General features: G+C 40.7%; 2 protein-coding genes across 2 annotated transcripts; one reads left to right on the top strand and one right to left on the bottom strand.

The window, feature by feature from the left end:
* Positions 1–1,224: 1,224 nt before the first annotated feature.
* LOC137725313 (4-hydroxy-3-methylbut-2-enyl diphosphate reductase, chloroplastic-like) lies at positions 1,225–4,259 on the top strand. The gene is made up of 10 exons (XM_068463959.1): positions 1,225–1,587; positions 1,689–1,885; positions 2,242–2,421; positions 2,510–2,641; positions 2,760–2,834; positions 2,923–3,028; positions 3,116–3,210; positions 3,459–3,644; positions 3,802–3,888; positions 4,013–4,259. The coding sequence occupies exons 1-10, from the start codon at positions 1,329–1,331 to the stop codon at positions 4,076–4,078; spliced, it is 1,383 nt and encodes a 460-aa protein (XP_068320060.1). The 5' UTR covers positions 1,225–1,328; the 3' UTR covers positions 4,079–4,259.
* Positions 4,260–7,607: 3,348 nt separating this feature from the next.
* LOC137726711 (cytochrome c biogenesis protein CCS1, chloroplastic-like) lies at positions 7,608–11,203 on the bottom strand. The gene is given in 9 exon segments (XM_068465646.1): positions 7,608–8,120; positions 8,487–8,570; positions 8,660–8,816; positions 9,069–9,334; positions 9,497–9,558; positions 9,561–9,768; positions 9,909–10,020; positions 10,113–10,332; positions 10,726–11,203. Coding segments are annotated over 9 exon segments (1,716 nt in total). The 5' UTR covers positions 11,177–11,203; the 3' UTR covers positions 7,608–7,964.
* Between the last annotated feature and the right edge of the window lie 8,436 nt (positions 11,204–19,639).

The following is a 19,639-nucleotide window of genomic DNA, read 5'->3' as shown; positions in this document are numbered from 1 at the left end:
CGCAAATTTCCACCGTCTTTAGTCTTGACGAAAATGCACCTGCAAAACAATCAATACCTTTGATCAGAGACCTAAGCCTCACGCGCCCACGAGGTGGGGGGGGGGTTAGGTCAACGAATCTCCAATGCCTAAGTTAGGTTCTCTGAGAGAGTAAAGTGTTTATGGCTTTTTTAGGGTTGCAAAACCTCTCAAAATTTGGTAGAATATGAAGTATTTATAGGGTTAGGGGCGGCCATATAGTGTTTAATGGAGAGATATTCTCTAAATATTTCCAAGATATTTAATAGGATATTAAATCTTGAGATAATGGAGTAATTATCCCTAATTGATTTAAATTAGGATTACTTACTTGATTGGAATCAATCTTCAATTGGGAATGTATTAAAGATATGATTTGGGTAATTAATTCTTATCTTTAATTCCTTGGCAAGGGCAGGTGAGATGTGGGCAGTCGTATTCAACTGCTAAGACCTCCAGGGGTGTGAGCTGTGCATGGAAGCATCTGAGAAGCCTGCCCATTTATTAAGGGCAATCTTGTCTTCTTTGAATAAAAATTCACATATCGCCTCAAGAATTTTTGGAATTATTTTAAGCTCCACACTTGTCATTTGTGACCAATTTTTTTTAGGGCCCCTAAATATCCTCAAAAAAGCACTGTATCTGACGTCCAAAAGTCCGTCGAGAATCATGAAATGCCACACCGAAATCAAATGAAATCATGAATTATAACTATCGGATAAATTAGCTTTTATTTATTTTTGGATAAATTATAATTTGTAGCTTTCATTTTATCAAATGAAATCAAATTGGTTCAAAACTTGAGAAATTTCTCAATACTATATATCACTAAATAACACGAATCTCCAAATAATTACGTACTTCTACATTTTTCCATTTTTGTTTCCGACCACCAAATTTTAGACAAAATTTCTTAATCCACAAAATTATTTTGTTGTCCAAATATGTTTAAATGGTAAGAGCCATTATTTGTGTTTTCAAATTTGTTGGAACATTCCAAAAGCCACGCGTTCATCTCCCTATTATGATTCATGCAACCTGCCATTTACGGTAACCTTTTCGGTAATTTCACACATCCGTCCCCGCCGTCCAGGTATCAAAACGACGACCCCTAAGTCCCGATTCTTCACGTAAAACGACAACCCACAAAAAATATATATATATAATAAATATAAAAAAACACGTAATATTCATGGGGCACGGGCACAATGTTGCCCACAAGATAAAAGGAACACCGCCACTGCCAAGTGCCAACCAACTCCAGTCTCTCTCCACGCGCCTCTCCCTCTCTCTATCCCTTTCTCTCAGCCATGGCGATCACTCTCCACTTCGGCCGAATTCTACCGCGTAACGATCTCTTCCTCTCAGAGAGCCTCGCCGGGAGGGTATCTCTCAGTTGCCGGAAACCTTTCACCGTCCGATGCTCCGGCGACTCCTCTTCCTCCGCCGTCGAGTCCGACTTCGACGCCAAGGTCTTCCGCAAGAACCTCACTCGAAGCAAGAACTACAACCGCAGAGGCTTCGGCCACAAGGAGGTGACATTGGAGCTCATGAACCGCGAGTACACAAGTGAGAAAGCTGTAATCGGGGCAGCTACACCTCAGAATCAGTAATTAAACAGTTAATTAGTCGATTAATTAAGTTTAATTGTTGAGTTTTGATGTTTTAAGGCGATATTATCAAGACGTTGAAGGAGAACGGGTTCGAGTACACCTGGGGAAACGTGACGGTGAAGCTCGCGGAGGCGTACGGATTCTGTTGGGGCGTTGAGAGAGCCGTGCAGATTGCTTACGAGGCCAGAAAGCAGTTTCCCGATGATAAGATTTGGATCACCAACGAAATCATCCACAATCCAACGGTCAATAAGGTGCTTAATTAATTTTTGCAGTTGTATTTGGTTTACTGTTTGTATTAACAAAAAAATGTGGGAGGTCCTGATGCCCCGAGCTGATGAGTCTGCTTGACTGTGGCCATGGCCAGGTGAAATTCTGCATAGCCTCTCCAGGCCAGGAGTAGATAATTGTGGCTTGCCATTGGTTGCCCCCTTTTTAAAAAAAAAAAAAAGTTAATTAATCATCTAATGGTGGATTGTGGCTAGTTGTGGATTGTCCGAGGTTAAAACGCTCCATTAGTGTAGCTTTGAGTATTAATATCGTCTGTGATAAAAAAAAAAAAAAATATTAGTTAATTATCTAATTGATTGTGTTGAGATGAAATGAGCAGAGGTTGGAGGAGATGAAGGTGGAGAACATTCCGATAGAGGAAGGTCAGAAGCAGTTTGAGGTGGTGAACAAGGACGATGTGGTCATTTTGCCTGCTTTCGGAGCCGGAGTGGATGAGATGCTCGACTTGAGTAACAGAGATGTTCAAATTGTTGACACTACTTGCCCCTGGGTTTCCAAGGTTGGCAATTTTATTTTTAGTCCGTTTAATATTTTTGGCGAAAATTTAAATTGATTCTGATATGTTATGTTGGTGTTTTCGTGTGAAGGTTTGGAATACTGTGGAGAAGCACAAGAAAGGAGATTACACTTCGATCATTCATGGGAAATATTCTCATGAGGAGACTGTGGCCACTGCTTCTTTTGCCGGGAAGTATGTTATAGTGAAAAACATGGATGAGGTATACAATGGTTTGTACTTTCTCGTAGAACTGCTGCCGAAGTTAAAAGTTTTTACTCTTTAGCTTCAGTTGTTCTGTTTGTCAAGCTAATTAGTTATTAATGTCAAATTTATTTCAGGCAACGTATGTGTGTGACTATATTCTTGGCGGGGAACTTAATGGTTCTAGCTCAACTAAAGAGGCGTTTATGGAGGTGCTGTTTTTAAGTTGCTTATATCAATTCATTTGGTTGTGTGATACTATCAGGCAGTGTTGAAGTGTTTTATTGGCTTTGAATGCAGAAATTTAAAAAGGCACTCTCTCCGGGGTTTGATCCAGACAGAGACCTGGTAAAAGTTGGGATTGCAAATCAGACAACAATGCTTAAGGGGGAAACTGAAGAGATTGGTTAGTCCTTGAAGTTATGTTATGTTGGTCCATCTGCGGCGAACAGATTATTTGAGTAAATTATTGATTGCATCTGCAATCTAACAGGAAAATTAGTAGAGAAGACCATGATGAGTAAGCATGGAGTGGAAAATATAAATGACCACTTTGTGAGCTTCAACACAATATGTGATGCAACTCAGGCAAGTTCTTTCTCTAGTTCATGGTTTTTGGGGTTTGGTTTAGATTTCTTTGTAGTTGGTGTGCCATGGAACAATTTGTAACCATGCTTTGTGTTTTATCTTCTGGTAAGATTGTATTTATTATTCTAATGCCCCACTGCAGCAGCAACTTGCATACCCTTGTGAAGCTAGTTTATAGTTTTGTATACATTTTAAGAAAATTTAAAATTTGGAGAATGTACACGATGATGTATATGCTCCTTTTACAGGAGCGACAAGATGCAATGTACAAGCTCGTTGAGGAAAAGCTAGATCTTTTGTTAGTCATTGGCGGGTGGAACTCAAGTAACACCTCTCACCTACAAGAGATTGCAGAAGAACGTGGAATTCCCTCGTATTGGATTGATAGTGAGAAGAGAATAGGCCCTGGAAACAGAATAGCTTATAAGCTCAATGTGAGTCTCTGAAGCCATAGAACTGCAATTTAGTTTGTTATGGTTTACAAATTTATGTCGTTCTTTCGGAAAACAGTAACAGAAACAAAATTTCATGTACAGTTATTTGTTGTCTTTTAGGTACGTATCATAACTGTCTGTTGTGTTTCTTTGGTAGCATGGCGAGTTGGTCGAGAAAGAAAACTGGCTGCCGGAAGGTCCTGTCACTATTGGAGTGACATCTGGGGCATCTACTCCCGATAAGGTAACTCTCATCCATGTGAATATTATTTGAACCACTGAACCGCTTTTGTTTGAATTCACATTATCTGCCGAAATTTTTGCTTGTTAGCTTAATAATTGATCAAATCCATTTGGGTTTCTTCCAGGTTGTTGAAGACACTCTTATCAGGGTGTTCGACCTCAAGCGTGAAGACGTCCTGCAACTAGCGTAATCCAAGTTGGGCATCATCATTGGTACACCGTACCCGGTTATGCACGCAGCTTGATCGTTGTCTAATCGAGCGGTAAGTCTTACTGTATCTTATTTTGTAAGGCTCCTTGTACCCTAGAAGTGTAAACTCATATACAAGTTCCTCAATAACATTCTCAATGCAACCGAAGTTTTGCATATTAGATATCGTTTTCACAAGGAACTAAAACTGAAATGATTATCAATCGGCCGCTATAGAAAACCTAAAACAGAAAGACAATCGAAAGCACAGGTGCTTTAAACACGTTCACATTTCGCCAAAGAAAGGACCATTCACAACCTTGGAAAGGGAAGCCTTGTAAGTAAAAACCAAGCAAAAATGAACCTTGGAGTAAAAATCAAGCAATAATAAATCCCGTCTCGCATGGCCATCTCTGTTTCATTTATACTTTTAATAGGTGATAAAATAATCTACTTTAAATTCATTTAAACTACGGAGGAAGAGAGATTGTTTAAACCCAGGATGGAAGAAAAATGTCCTTCCACAAGTTCATCTCTTCATCTAAATAGTTACTTGGGGTGTAAAGTACCGTGATATTCAGAACCTCACTGTGCTTCAACAGGTACTCTACCCCTTTCATCTCATCTGGCTGCTGCCGGAATCCACTCGTGCAAACAGTCTTGAGGCTTGACAACAAACAAATAGGCAGAGACTCTGGTGAAATCCATTCATGTTCTACGTCATCCTCGTTGTGTTGCCAAATGGATCGACCAATACATGGGAGTGCTAAGGATTTATTGAACATATGCACAAGATATTGATGTACTGATGTACCGAGTTGGGATCCTTCACGAGAAATAAAAGTAGAGACGAATGAATGACTATCAAAACTCGATATTTCCAGGACATAAAAAGGCTATGATCGAGCCTCCAAGAAAACCAGTTAGAAGCATATACTTACCCCGAAAATAGGACCTGAAAGTGGTAGATACTCAACGTGGACAATTACAGTAAAAAGCCTGTGTACAAGAGGAACATCATGATGGGCAAATTCAAAGGTTCGTCCTGCATGGTCCGCGCGAAGTTAATTCTGGCGTTCCTTAGGGTTTTCGCATCCTTTGACGAGTAAAATACCTACATGTTGCCGTCGTAGCTGAGCTTTTTAAGATTTGGAGCATCAACATCAATAGAGACTCTTCAGGTTCTAGTCTTTTTAGTTTCGGTGCAAAGATATTAACTGTAAAAATGAGATCATCTTCAGGTTCAGGCTCTGCGTGAATTAGCACAAATCCCTCACCCTTCAGTGTAAAAAACCAAATATGTTTTGAATCTTCTCAATAGATCTGGAGTGACATGTGCATTAGCACCCGTGTCAAGCAACCACTGTCCATTAGATTGCTTGTTGATGGTGACCGATGATGTTGCCATAGCAGTAAGTCTCTTGGCTGGAATGCGCCCTTCATATGCTACATTCATTCTTTGATAACAATCTAGGGCAGGATGCCCTTGTTTTCCACATATTTGACAAGTAAGTCTTTCACCTGTAGCCGTGAACTTCTCACCATTGCAAGCCGAGTTTAGCCGTTGATTATTACTGCGAGGAAAGAAACCTCGCTGGTTGGCAGCACCACCACCACGTGCAGACGGAGACACACCACGTCCATTACCTCGAAGTCGTCCACCACGACCTCTGGTAGTCACAAATGCATTCACAGGAGCAACCTCCACAGTAGGAGCAATTTGCTCAGCCATCCTCCTCTCCATTGTCAGTAAGAGAGCCTCAAGTGTAGGGTACGTGATTGGGGTGTCACGTGCCTGTGCAGCACTCACAGTCATTTCATAGGCAGGACCCAGATTGTTCAGGATAATCTGGACAAGCTCATCATCATTCACTGGTTGCCCAGCTAGGGCAAGGTTGTCAGAAATCGAGTTCATTCGATCAAGATAGTCAGCAATAGACATATCTCCTTTTTTGGTTTGCATCAGTTCATTCCGAAGAAACAAGATACGATTTTGGGACGAGGAAGCATACCTTTGCTCGAGAGCCTCCCAGGTATCACGAGAGCATCTCTTGCTTGCCACAACCGATAGCACAGATGGCGTGAGGGAGCCATTTATCCAACTCAATATCATTTGATCATGATGGACCCAGGTTGTGTATGCAGGATTGATTTCAGCGGCACCAGGAAGCTGTTTGGGAGGACATGCAATGGACCCATCTACATAACCCATCAAGTCACGACTCTTGAGAATAGGGAGAATCTGAGCCAACCATAGAGGATAGTTGGTTCGATCCAGTTTGATATTGACAATTGTAGTCATAGACGAGAAGGAGTTCATAGCAGGTAATGCTGGGTTGGGAATGGAGATGTTTGGGGTTGCAGCACCGTTGGAACTATCAGCCATTGGGAAAAAAAAATTGGATCTGTGTCGTTGGACTTGCTAAGGCTCGTATACCATGTAAATCTTAAGAATGCTCAAGAGATCACGTTAATTGCATATCCCCTTAACGAGAGGCTGCATGTATTTATATTGCATTTTAGATTACATCAGGGAAAGCAATCCCTATTTACAAGGCTTTTCAAAATTTAAAGATTACAACAAACTGGAGGAAAGATATATATCCGAGAACCAACAAACATTTGAAAGAGTTGTAACCTAAGCTAACTCTTCATGGATAAGAGTTTAGAGCGATCACAACTCCCTGAAGTCTCGGAAGTGAGAGTCACAGACTGACGTGGTCTATCACTCTACCCCTTTCATCTCATCTGGCTGCCTCCGGAATCCACTCGTGCAAACAGTCTTGAGGCTTGACAACAAACAAATAGGCAGAGACTCTGGTGAAATCCATTCATGTTCTACGTCATCCTCGTTGTGTTGCCAAATGGATCAACCAATACATGGGAGTGCTAGGGATTTATTGAACATATGCACAAGATATTGATGTACTGATGCATCGAGTTGGGATCCTTCACGAGAAATAAAAGTAGAGACGAATGAATGACTATCAAAACTCGATATTTCCAGGACATAAAAAGGCTATGATCGAGCCTCCAAGAAAACCAGTTAGAAGCATATACTTACCCGGAAAATAGGACCTGAAAGTGGTAGATACTCAACGTGGACAATTACAGTAAAAAGCCTGTGTACAAGAGGAACATCATGATGGGCAAATTCAAAGGTTCGTCCTGCATGGTCCGCGCGAAGTTAATTCTGGCGTTCCTTAGGGTTTTCGCATCCTTTGACGAGTAAAATACCAACATGTTGCCATCGTAACTGAGCTTTTTAAGATTTGGAGCATCAACATCAATAGAGACTCTTCAGGTTCTAGTCTTTTTAGTTTCGGTGCAAAGATATTAACTGTAAAAATGAGATCATCTTCGGGTTCAGGCTCTGCGTGAATTAGCACAAATCCCTCACCCTTCAGTGTAAAAAACCAAATATGTTTTGAATCTTCTCAATAAAGCTGAAATGTAAGGATCTAAGCAAAAGAAACAAGTATCAACACATTTGCACAAACAAACTGAAAGAATGCAAAGCCAAGTCAATGTAAAGAATGGTACCCTTGTCCGAATCGAATGCGGCTCAACTGTTGCAATGTGCATGGTAAGTTTGATAGTTGTTGGAGAAAAAAATTGGACATATATAAATAAATACATACAATTGAAGAGCATCGACTTTGCACTTGCACTGGAAACCATACTGTCAATGGTATGATGCTGGTACGTATACATATAAAAACAAATTCAACTGCTCTGCCAACGTGTTGAATTCTGCTTCATAAATTTGTAATGAATTCTCTCTCTTTTTGTTTGAAGTTCTGTGCAATCATTTTAAACTGGAGCGATATCTGGATTTAATTTCGGTGCTCAGAAGAACAGCTATTCCATCTTAGATGCCTCAAAGACTAGCCAACAATGCTATCTGATTGCCTGGAAAGAGGCGAGTTAACTAATTCTGGAACACAATCAAGCAAGCGGTTCATCTCCTCTGGAAACTCTCCCTTTGCTCGGTTAGTTTTTACTCCTACGATCACTGCTGTTCCATTTTGTAAGGCCCAAATCTTTAGTTTGAGCAGAGGAGAAAACAAGGAACATAAGCATATATTAATAATTTGGGGGAACAGTTTCAACAATCGTAACAATTACGTACAACAAAACCAAAGAAAGAAATATCAATGTAAGATATAGGCACCCATATATGATACCATCCCAAACTACAAATACTTATGCATTAGAAACTTTATGTGATCCTACTATAAAGTTGGATTATAATAGAGGCAGTGCCAATTGATGACACCAGATTACATGTAAGCCTACTTGATGAAGACAAATATAAACCATTTTTAACCTTCATCAAAATTGGGGTACATGATTTCTGGTTTATAAACACAAAACACTGACTGGTAAGACGTATAATTGAATTCTACCTGCGAATGAGAAAGAAAACTGATGCAAGTAGTGAGCATTAGAGCACCAAATCCAGCATATACAACCGGCACTCCTGGGTCAGTCTGATAAGAACACGATTTAGTTTCAAGGCAGAATGGATGCAGTTGAAGAAAATTGTACACCAATTTTGAAGAAAATGTTTAGGCATCACCTTCAAGTCAAGACCGCTACTCCCAATTGCATCTACAATAACAATTTTGTTGCCATCAATTTCAATTGGAAGCTTGGAACTTGGTCGTCGGATTCCAGCAAATTTTCCTTCTTGATCGTACAGGACAATCGATTGTAGATCACGAGCAAGCATTGATCTGAAATTAGATAAAAGAATGTAGGTAAGCAACAACCGGAAACAATTATCTGTCGATAAAGATGTGGTCACTGCCCCTCCTTTTTTAAGGATGAAGGGGCAGGGGAAATAAAGCAACGTCTAAGCTTTAAAGGTTCTCCATCCCAATTGAGCCTTCTGTAATTGTTCGAAACACCAACAAGAACCAATTGGGAATTTAGCTTCCATATTCAAATGGTACAAGAAAAGATATAGCTGTAGGAGAATCACATACATTCCCTTAACATTAGGAGCATTCACATCTCCAATGGGTAAGAAGGACCCATAAAGCTTCTTGTCTCCATTGATCTTAAGAGGTGCCATCGCCAAATTAAAGGGTCCTTCATTATCCTTGAGAACTTGTAGCGCCGAAATACTCCAATCTGTCTGGTAAATCGTGATCCCTCCATACCTTAAAGGGTTATTTACACTGATTGTTTTCCTTAGCACCTCCTTACCATCAAGGTCCAATAGTGAAAGATCAGTGTAAAATTGTGATACCTGGGACACAAACAAGGGGACGAAAAGGTAAACCACCTATGCATTTAGCAGTACTGAGCAAGCAAAATTTGTGAGATGATTACGTCATTATAAACGTTATCATTTAGAACATGCGAGATAAGGTAGCATAAAGCAAACAAAATAGAGCACATACACATTCACCTCACCACTGTCGTAGTAGTTCATGTAGAATTTGTTGACATGAACCTATGTATTAAAAGCTCAGTTGGAGTAGAGAGAAACCCGATAGGGTGCATCACATCTCCTATAACAAAATTCAAACCCTGTGGAACCGTAACTGTTCCTTTGAAGCTCCCGCTTGCACTAAGAGTTCCACCTACCATTATTAGCAGCATTGCTAGATGTACTCCAATAGGGGCAAACCGACCAGCCAGCCCCTTGAAAGCATATAAAGAAGGCCCCTTCAAGAATACCTGAAAGGATGAAGCGACCCATATTGAACACGTAGCTATAAATATAAGGAGATAAAAATAATTCAGGGGGAGGAATTAACAAAAAATAAAAGTTTCCTAAAAAGAGTAAACAAAGAAAGAAGAATATAAAAATATATAACCTCATATCCAGCTCCCATAAGAACAACACCGAAATCTTCAACTGATGCTCTCGGCAAAGAGTCTGAAAATTCCTGCTTGTGGATGGCCTCAGAAGATTGCATGAAGTTCCATCTGTTATTACCATTAAATCCACGGTTAATAGGGCAGTGCGCAACTCATTTCCAGTTAGGGATCATAAAGTAAAACGAAAAATGAAAGCAAACCTTCTTGCAACCTTGACAAGGGGTATTTGTGCAGTGTAAGTGCAGGCCATTAGTGACGCACCAAGGAGAGTCAAAAGTGCAAGGAAAATGGGCGATGTGAACATGTGATCAAACCCAAGGGTGAGAACCCATCTCCAAGTGAAAATTCCCAACACGGGATTACTTTCAGGGTATTTATCGAAATAGAAATCAGGGGCCTCACCTTGATCAATGAAAGTTCCTGCAGAAGTATTGCATTGACACAAGGCCTACTTAAAATTCCACATGAAGATAAAAACATCTCTCTTTACAATACCTCATAAGACAAAACAAGGCATTGCTTACAATTATGAGCATTCCGAAAAGAGCATTGCTTATAAACTCTAATTTTTCATGAAAAAACAAAAAAATTATCCAAAACAAATAAATCAAATTTTATTTCCACCCCACAGTTATAAGCCAGGGAAACAAGCTACGTGGATTGAAAATTAAAAAAAAACCCAAATTTAAAGCAACTACTAACAAGCACACCAGCAAGTAACCCAATTTAGCAAACAACAAACTGAAAAAAGCCAAAAGCAAAAGTCATTAAGCTGCTTACTCAAAGATAACAAAACCCAAAAACTCAACATACCCAGAGCCATAAGACCAGCAATGGCAAACATTTCTCCAATAGCCAAAGGCAGATAAGACAGAACCGACAGAACCCTTATCGACAACATTTTCATCAGACCCATCACCCCACTCCCACTCCCACTCCCTGACTTCACCGGAGCTTCCTCGCCTCCGTCGGCGTCGCCACTCTTCTCCACCAGAGTTGGTGGCACTCTTTCGGAGAGTATAATCTGCTTGGTTATGTTATTTCCTTTCTTCTTGCTCTTCTTCCTGTCTTGAGGGGTCTTCAGCCCACAAGTGGTGGTGACTGAGAGGGAGAGAGGTGGCCGCCGGAAGGAACGTCTGTGAATTTGAAAATTGTGAAAAGAGAGTGTGATGGGCTTGAAGGGGCAGTGGAGGAGAGGGGCCTTGAGAAAATGGGTTCTGGGTAGACATGATTTGGGGGCTGTGGTGGGGTTTAGAGCCTCCATTGATATCAAGCTCCGCAACTGATTCAGTTGCGGTGAGGTGTAACGACCGGTACTTTTGTTAGTTTATCCCAAAGGGAGATATTTTTTATACAATTAAACGCTCGTTATGGTGTAATAGTATTCATTTTATTTTATAAATGACATATCTTATGTTCGATTCTCATCAAATACGAATTTGAACCATCAAAGCACACATGTTTGTCGATTTATTTTTATATTTACTAAAATGTCGTTCGATGAAATTTGTATTCTCATTTTTTTTTTATATTTGAAAATTAAAATTTGTTTTGTAACTGCTTTCAATTTTCAGGTTTAAAGAAAATGAAAATTGAAATACTTTCTTGAGCTTTCAAAATTTGATTTTGAGATTTCACTTTGATTTTCAGTGTTTATTTTTTTACTTTTTAAACTGAAAGTTGAAAATAGTTACAAATAATATTTCATTTTTCAAAAAAGTGAAAACTGAAAATAAAAAACTAATAACTAATAACTAAAAACTAAAAACTAAATGGTTATCAAACGGTTCATGAGAAGCTCATTTTACATTTTATTATGAATAATGCTATACTACATTTTGTATCACATTGGTGTACCATCTAAAATGACAGATAATGTGTATATGTCATGTCAATTAATGAGTGATTGGATGTTGATGAATCATTTATAATATCATATGATTACTAATGTAGTATAATTATGTACCTTCCTAGCATTACTTGGTTATTAAGTGGTTTAATAATCAGATAACTATGTGGGTTTTTTTTTTTATCTATACGTATAAGACGTATTGGATGATTCCCTGTCATAGCCTATCCCGAAATATTTGTATCGATGGTGTGAAATTACTAAAGTACCCTTGAACGTTTGTGGTGTTGTGTGGTTTTACTTTGGATGTGGACCATTTATGTTAAGTCCCTATCATTTTGGACCCAATTAGAACTTAGCTTTTTGTGGTTTTTGGTTGGTGATCAAGCTGGACCACACACACACACACACTCCTACGTACCATACACACAAACACTCAGACCTCTCTTTTCCATCTCTCGGATTTTCTTGCCATTTCTGTACAAGCATACGGACAAACCTTCAACCAACCATTTTAGGCACATATCGAGTTTTTATTGTTAACATTCAAAGTCCTTGCAAGCCTAGGAGTTGATCCATACCTTTGTTTGGACTTAAAACCTTCGAAAACCCTAGTTTCTCACGAGCTCTGATTTGGGTATTGTTCATGCAATTGTGATCATGAAGTTTTTGGAAGTTTTTAAGCTTCGAGGGAGCTTTAGAACGTCTTCACGAAGCTCAGAGAAGAAAAAAACGAAGTGTTTTGGACGTCGGGAAGTTGAGTTTGGCGAGTTTCAAGTTTGGCTGGATTATCGTGGGTTTTTCCGGCGAGATTCCGTTGTATTTAAGTTCTAAAAGTGGTAAGGTTTTGTTCTACTCGTTGTAAGGTTCATTTTGATACAAATTTCATGGAATTTGGTTGAGAAATGAAGAAGATATTGAAGTTCTAAGTTTTTTCCAGTTTTCGGCGACGCAAACGGTGGCCGGCGGCGGCTTCGGCTAGGATCACCGAAGAAGACGAAGAATATTCCGTCAACTTTGACAGAATATATTAACGACGTTACTAATGGCGTCAGGTATATATAATGGTAAATTCCATTTTTGGACGGAATATTCCTTAATGCCATTAGGGTTTCTGTACGTGTGCCAGGCACATGCCTGCGCGATGCCGGCGCGTGGGTGGTCGAAAATTTTTTCTAAAAATATGGAGATTTCGTGGTGTTGAATAGATCACGTTGGTATATTCAAACACCCCATTTGAGCAATGTTTGAGAAGTTCTTACCTAGTTTTGGTTTGTGCTTTAAATTAACGTTTATACAGTTGTTTCGTATATAGGTGAGACCTATTCTCAGGATGAGTGCAGTTAATCGAGGCTCGGGGGCTACGACCCTTCCACATACCAGTGAATGATTATACATCTTAAAAGGCGATGCAAGGTATTTGCATATATTTATGATTGGTGTTCTGGATGCACAGGTAAGTACCAGGTAAGTTTATAGATTATGGTTGTGAGATTGATGATTATGTGAGATGTGTTGAGAGCTCATAAACCTGCACCCCGGTGTTAGTGCTCCCGCCCAGAGTTAGGGCACAGTCCTTCATGTGATGTTCACCTCTCGCACTATACGCTCATCTTGGATCCAAGTTAGGTGCACAATCCTGTCGTACAGACTACTATAGGTGGTTCCGACTCGTAGGTGACCTGCTATTATTCGCACAGTCTTCACATGATCGTAGCACTTGAGCGTATTTATTTACACCCAGTCTTATCGTACATACCACTTTAGGTGGTTCCGACTCGTGTACAGGTATATTTGTTGAGATGTGGATTTAAGACATAAAGGTCACGTTAGGTGACTCCGGCTAGATGGATGAGCTCTAGATTCAGCCGTACAAGTCATGTTAGGTGACTCTGGTTGACATATCATTTGCATTGAGTTATATCACCTGACTTACATATTTTTTTATGTTGAGATATTTGACATGGCATATTGGTGAATTGTGACATCCCACATCGCCCAGGGAAGTGATCCTTATATGTATATTCCCATCCCTACTGAGCACGAGGCCTTTTGGGAGCTCACTGGCTTCGGGTTCCGTAGGAACTTCAAAGTTAAGCAAGTAGCGCGCGAGAGCACTCCCAAGATGGGTGACCTATCGGGAAGTTCTCGTGTGAGTTCCCAGAAACAAAACCGTGAGGGCGTGGTTGGGGCCCAAAACGGACAATATCATGCTACGGTGGTGGAGCGGGCCCGGGAAGTGATCCGCCTCGGGCTAGGATGTGATAATTGGTATCAGAGCCAATCCCTGGTTGTGGTGTGCCGACGAGGACGTCGAGCCCCTAAGGGGGGTGGATTGTGATATCCCACATCGCCCAGGGGAGTGATCATTATATGTATATTCCCATCCCTACTTAGCACGAGGCTTTTTAGGAGCTCACTGGCTTTGGGTTCCGTAGGAACTCCGAAGTTAAGCGAGTAACGCGCGAGAGCAATTCTATGATGGGTGACCCACTGGGAGGTTCTCGTGTGAGTTCCCGGAAACAAAACCGTGAGGGCGTGGTCGGGATGTCACAGGAATTTTGCTATTCTGAGCATGGTTGTGATATATATATATATATATATATATATATATATTCTATTTTCTGGGAAATTATACAGGTTTTACGGCGAGGGGTTAGAACTTTTGAGAAATGAAATGATTTTGAACAGCTTTGTTTTGCCCATTCATACTTTCCGTTTTGCGCCCCTCCAGGTTCTAGTTAGGAGTACTTTTTGGTGGCTTGCGAGGAATCCACAGCAGCTCTGACATATTATCACCATTGTATGGTCACCTTTGGGTGTTGTATAATTAGTATTTGTCTTGCTGGACTGCACTTAGGCTACTTATGCTCTGGTTGTGTTATCACACTTAATCTCGCACTAGCATGTTATCTTAGCTAGTACTGCTAGTAGTTTTTTTTTTATTTATTTGCATTTTTTTTATTATTATTGCTTTCACATTGTACACATGGCTACGTCACCCTCACATGACGGCCAGCACGCCTTGATTTCGGTCGGGGTGTGTCAGTTTGGTATCAGAGCCTAGGTTTGGCAGTCTTGTAGATTTTATGAATATTCTGATTATTTTGGTGTCTTCTGTCAGAACTATGTCGCTTTGTAGAGAGCCACGTCGTTCAGCTGAGCCTAGTTTCCCTGATATAGCTCAGTTAGGGGAAGTTATTGCTACTGCTACTCAGTTTGCGCTCCGCCCTCCTCAAATGACACCCTTGGAGACTATGTATAATTTAAAGTTGGATAAGTTTAAGGGTAATGAAGGTCATGAAGGGGCAAAGCAGTGGCTCGACCATCTTGAAAAGACATTCCAAGTGTTGCAAAGTCAAGGGAATCTTCCTTATGAAAGGTGGGTCGAGATGACTACGTGGTTCTTAGGTAAATAACCAGCATCCTGGTGGAAACAGGAGGCTTATCCGATGACACCAAAGAAAGCAGCTGACTGGGAAGTGTTTAAGCAGTTGTTCAGAAAGGTACCGTTTGGCACGTGGGACGGGACGGAACAGAGTAGGACAAGGCGTTCCGTCCCACGTTTGGTGCGCCTAAAACGGGTGGAACGAGCTGTTCCACGAGACGAGTTTTGGGTGAATTTTCGTTCCACCTCACCCCCCTGGAACGACTCGTTCCACATCCGTGGAACACAAAATTATAACATCTCCGTCTCCTTCTTCTTCCTCCTTGTTTCCATCCGAGGGCATCTTTGATCTCGCTCCGTTCCGTTCCGTCCTGTCCCGTCCCGTCCCGTCCCATTCTGTTCCGTCCCGTCCCGTCTGCATACCAAACGATACCAAAAGGTTTATTCCCCCTGAGTATATTGATCGCAAGAAGCAAGAACTTACTCAATTGAGACAGGGGAAGATGACGGCGAATGAGTATTACAGGAGATTCACTGATTTGTCTCGCTATGATCCGGAAGTTGCTGCTAATTCGGTTAAGATGCTCCGTTGTTTTAGATTGGGTACTAAGAAGAAGTGGCGTTCTATGGCGACCACTACTCCTTGTGCTTCTTGTGCAAAGTCAAGCATCTCAAGGACCTCGCAATACTCAGAGCTTTAAGAGAAGTGAAGCTAGTTCCAGTTTTTCCAACGGTGGTTTTAGTGCCACTGGTCAGGGAAGAGGTGGTAGATTTTCTCGGGGTTCTAGATTCTAGAGACAGGAGGATGATAGTAGAGGAAGGGTTCCGTTGTGCTGCAGAGGCCCCAGCAGCCTTCCTTGCCACCACCAGTGCCGTTCTAGCAAGTTCTAGGGTTTGGTAGTTATGGTCAGATGGGTCGTGGTAGTGCTTACCATTATCAGGGTGACGCCGTTCTTTATGCTTCAAGGCAGTATCAGTATTCCCAGGATCCTTGTTACCTAAGTGGTTATCCTCAATATTTTGGAGGTTATACGCCGTATCCTCCCATTCCAGCTGGTGGATCTCAATGGTACCAGCGAGGACAGCCCCAACAAGGAGAGATTGCTTCCAGTAGTGCAGGATCTTTAAGGCAGTCTGGTCAACCTAGTTAGGGGCGTAATATGCAGGGTCGAGGTGGTCAGACTAACAGAGGTTGTGGTGGACGACAACAGACCCATGGGTGTATCCACAACATCACGCTGCAGGATGCTCAAAAGAATCCTAACTTAATCATGGGTATGTTAAATATTCTTGGTCACTTTGCTAGAGTGTTAATTGATTGTGGTGCTACACATTCTGTCATTTCTCATACATTTGCTTAAATGACGCAACCCCATCCTACACCTCTAGGGTATGATCTAGAGTTTGCTATGCCTAGAGGAGAGAGATATTATGTTGATTGTGTCTATCCAGGATGTCCAGTGATGGTGGAGGATATAGTTATGCCAGCTAACTTTATCCCGTTAGATATTGTTGATTTTGATGTGATTTTGGGCACAGATTGGTTGCATTATAATTGTGCCAATATAGATTGCTATGGGAAAACAGTTACTTTCCATCGTCTTGGATTACCTATGGTTACTTTTGTGGGTGGGCAGAGTGGGGTGAGGCATGGCGTTATTTCTGCCGTGAGAGCAAAAAGATTATTATCAAAAGGTTGCCAGGGATATTTAGCTCATGTGGTGTTGAATGATGTTGCTCCTAATAGTGTGGATGATGTATGAGTAGTTAGGCATTTTCCTGATGTATTCCCTGATGATTTACCAGGATTGTCGCCAGACCGAGATATGGAGTTCACTATTGATTTGCTTACAAGTACGGATCCTATATCTTTCATTCCTTATCGAATGGCTTCTACTGAATTAAGGGAATTGAAAATTTAGTTACAGTAATTAGTCGATAAAGGTTTTATTCGGCCTAGTACTTCACCTTAGGGAGCTCCAGTGTTATTTGTGAGGAAGAAAGACGAGACTTTGAGGCTATGCATTGATTATAGGCAATTGAATCGGGTAACAATTAAAAACCGTTATCCATTGCCGCGTATAGATGATTTGTTCAATCAGCTTCAAGGTGCCTGTGTATTTTCTAAGATTGATTTGAGGTTTGGTTATTACCATTTGAAGATCAGCAGTGAGGGTGTCCCTAAGACAGCTTTTAGGACTCATGATCATTATGAGTTTTTGATGATGCTATTCGGATTAATGAATGCACCAGCAACTTTTATGGATTTGATGAATCGAGTATTCCAGCCATATTTAGACAGGTTTGTCATTGTCTTTATTGACGCTATTCTGGTATACTCTAAGTCTAAATCAGAGCATGTTCGACATCTCACTTTGGTGTTGAAGAGATTAAGGGAACATCAATTGTATGCTAAGTTTAGCAAATGCCAATTTTGGTTGGATCAAGTGTCATTTTTGGGACACGTCATATCTGCTCAAGGTATTTCGGTGGGTCCTCAAAAGGTAGCAGCGGTGGAGAATTGGGAGCAACCTCGAACTATCATTGAGGTATGGAGTTTTCTTGGCTTAGCAGGATATTACAGACGGTTTGTTAAAAATTTTTTAGTCGTTGCTTTGCCATTGACGAGATTGACTAGAAAAGAGGTTAAATTTGAGTGGGATGATAATTGTGAGCAGAGTTTCCAGCAGTTGAAGTATTATCTCACTCATGCACCTGTTTTAGCACTCCCAGATGATAGTGGTAATTTTGAGGTCTACAGTGATGCTTCCTTGAATGGTATGGGATGTGTGCTGATGTAACATGGTAGGGTGATTGCTTATGCTTCACGACAATTAAAGCCTCATGAGAGGAATTACCCTACACATGATTTGGAGTTAGCATCCATTATCTTTGCCCTGAAGATTTAGAGACATTATCTTTATGGAGATAAATGTAAGATTTTTCCGGATCTTAAGAGTCTTCAATATCTCTTCACTCAGAGGGATCTTAATCTTCGGCAGCGGAGATGGTTGGAACTACTTAGTGATTATGATTGCACGATTGACTATCACCCTGGTCATACAAATGTGGTAGCTGATGCACTTAGCAAAAAATCTCAAGGCCGTATGAACGTTTTGTATGCTTGTCATATTCCTCTTTTGGTAGACTTGAGATCAACATGAGTGAAGTTAGAGGTAGAAGATCGGGAGGAAGCTTTACTTGCTAATTTTCAAGTTATACCAATTTTAATTGATTGAGTGCTTGAGGCTTAGATGGATGATGTAGAAGTCCAAGAGTTAATTGAAGTAAGAAGTCAAGGGAAAAAGAAAGATCTCAAAGTTCGGGAAACTGATGGCTTGCTTATGCAGGATAGTAGAATGTGTGTGTCGAATAATTTGGAATAAAAGAAAGTAATTCTTGATGAAGCGCATATTTCAGCTTATGCAATGCATCCTGGAGGTACTAAAATGTATCATACTATTTGACCATTTTATTATTGGCCGGCTATGAAAAGAGAAATTGCTGAGTATGTGAGTAGGTGTGCCATTTGTTAGCAAGTTGAAGCTGAAAGGAAAAAGCCTTTTAGGTTGATGCAGCCGCTTCCCATTCCACAGTGGAAATGGGAAAATATTACTATGGATTTTGGGTACAAGCTTCCTCGTACACATAATGGTTATGACGGCATTTGGGTGATAGTTGATCAGCTTACTAAGTTAGCACATTTTATTCTAGTGAGGGAGAAGTATTCTTTAATCCGATTAGCTGAATTATTTATATCGAAGATTGTGAAGTACCATGGAGTTCTTGTTAGTATTGTCTCAGATCGTGATCCCAAGTTTACTTCTAAGTTCTGGGTGACATTTCAGGAGGCTCTGGGATCGAGGTTACTTTATAGTATAACATATCATCCTCAGACAGATGGACAATAAAGAAAGACCATTTAGACATTGGAGGATATGTTGAGATCTTCGGTATTGCAGTTTAGTGACGCTTGGCACAAACGGTTGGATTTGATGGAATTTGCCTACAAAAACAGCTTTCATTCGAGTATTGGTATAGCACCATTTGAGGCACTTTATGGCAAATCTTGTTGTACACCTTTATGTTGGTCAGAGGTTGGTGAAAGAGTTTTGGAAGGCCCTGAGATAGTAGAGGAGACTACTCAGAATATTTAGGTGATTAAGTCTAACCTGAAGGCAGCCCAGGATTGACAGAAGAGCTTAGCAGATAAACATGCCACTGACCAGATGTATAAATTAGGTGATTGGGTTTTTCTGAAATTATCACCGTGGAGAGGTGTAGTATGGTTCAGGAAGAAAGGCAAGCTAAGTCCTAGGTACATTGGACCGTATATGATCACCGAGCGAGTCGGTGAAGTTGCGTATAGGCTTGAGTTGCCTTCAAAGCTGTCTAAAGTGCATAATATTTTTCATGTGTCCATGTTTCGTCACTATGTTTTAGATCCGTTGCATGTGATATCTCCTCAACCTTTGGAAATTAATCCGGAT

The sequence above is a fragment of the Pyrus communis genome, chromosome 2, assembly GCF_963583255.1.
Source record: "Pyrus communis chromosome 2, drPyrComm1.1, whole genome shotgun sequence".
In the NCBI taxonomy this organism is placed as follows: Eukaryota; Viridiplantae; Streptophyta; class Magnoliopsida; order Rosales; family Rosaceae; genus Pyrus; species Pyrus communis.
Note: the sequence above shows the minus strand (reverse complement) of the source record. Positions and strands in the feature narration are given on the sequence as shown.

Excerpts from the sequence above, each read along its gene's own strand:
- LOC137725313 (XM_068463959.1), top strand. The coding sequence starts at position 1,329 with ATGGCGATCACTCTCCACTTCGGCCGAATTCTACCGCGTAACGATCTC. Across the intron at positions 2,422-2,509 it reads CTTGCCCCTGGGTTTCCAAG|GTTTGGAATACTGTGGAGAA; the intron begins GTTGGCAATTTT and ends TTTCGTGTGAAG. Across the intron at positions 2,835-2,922 it reads CTAAAGAGGCGTTTATGGAG|AAATTTAAAAAGGCACTCTC; the intron begins GTGCTGTTTTTA and ends CTTTGAATGCAG.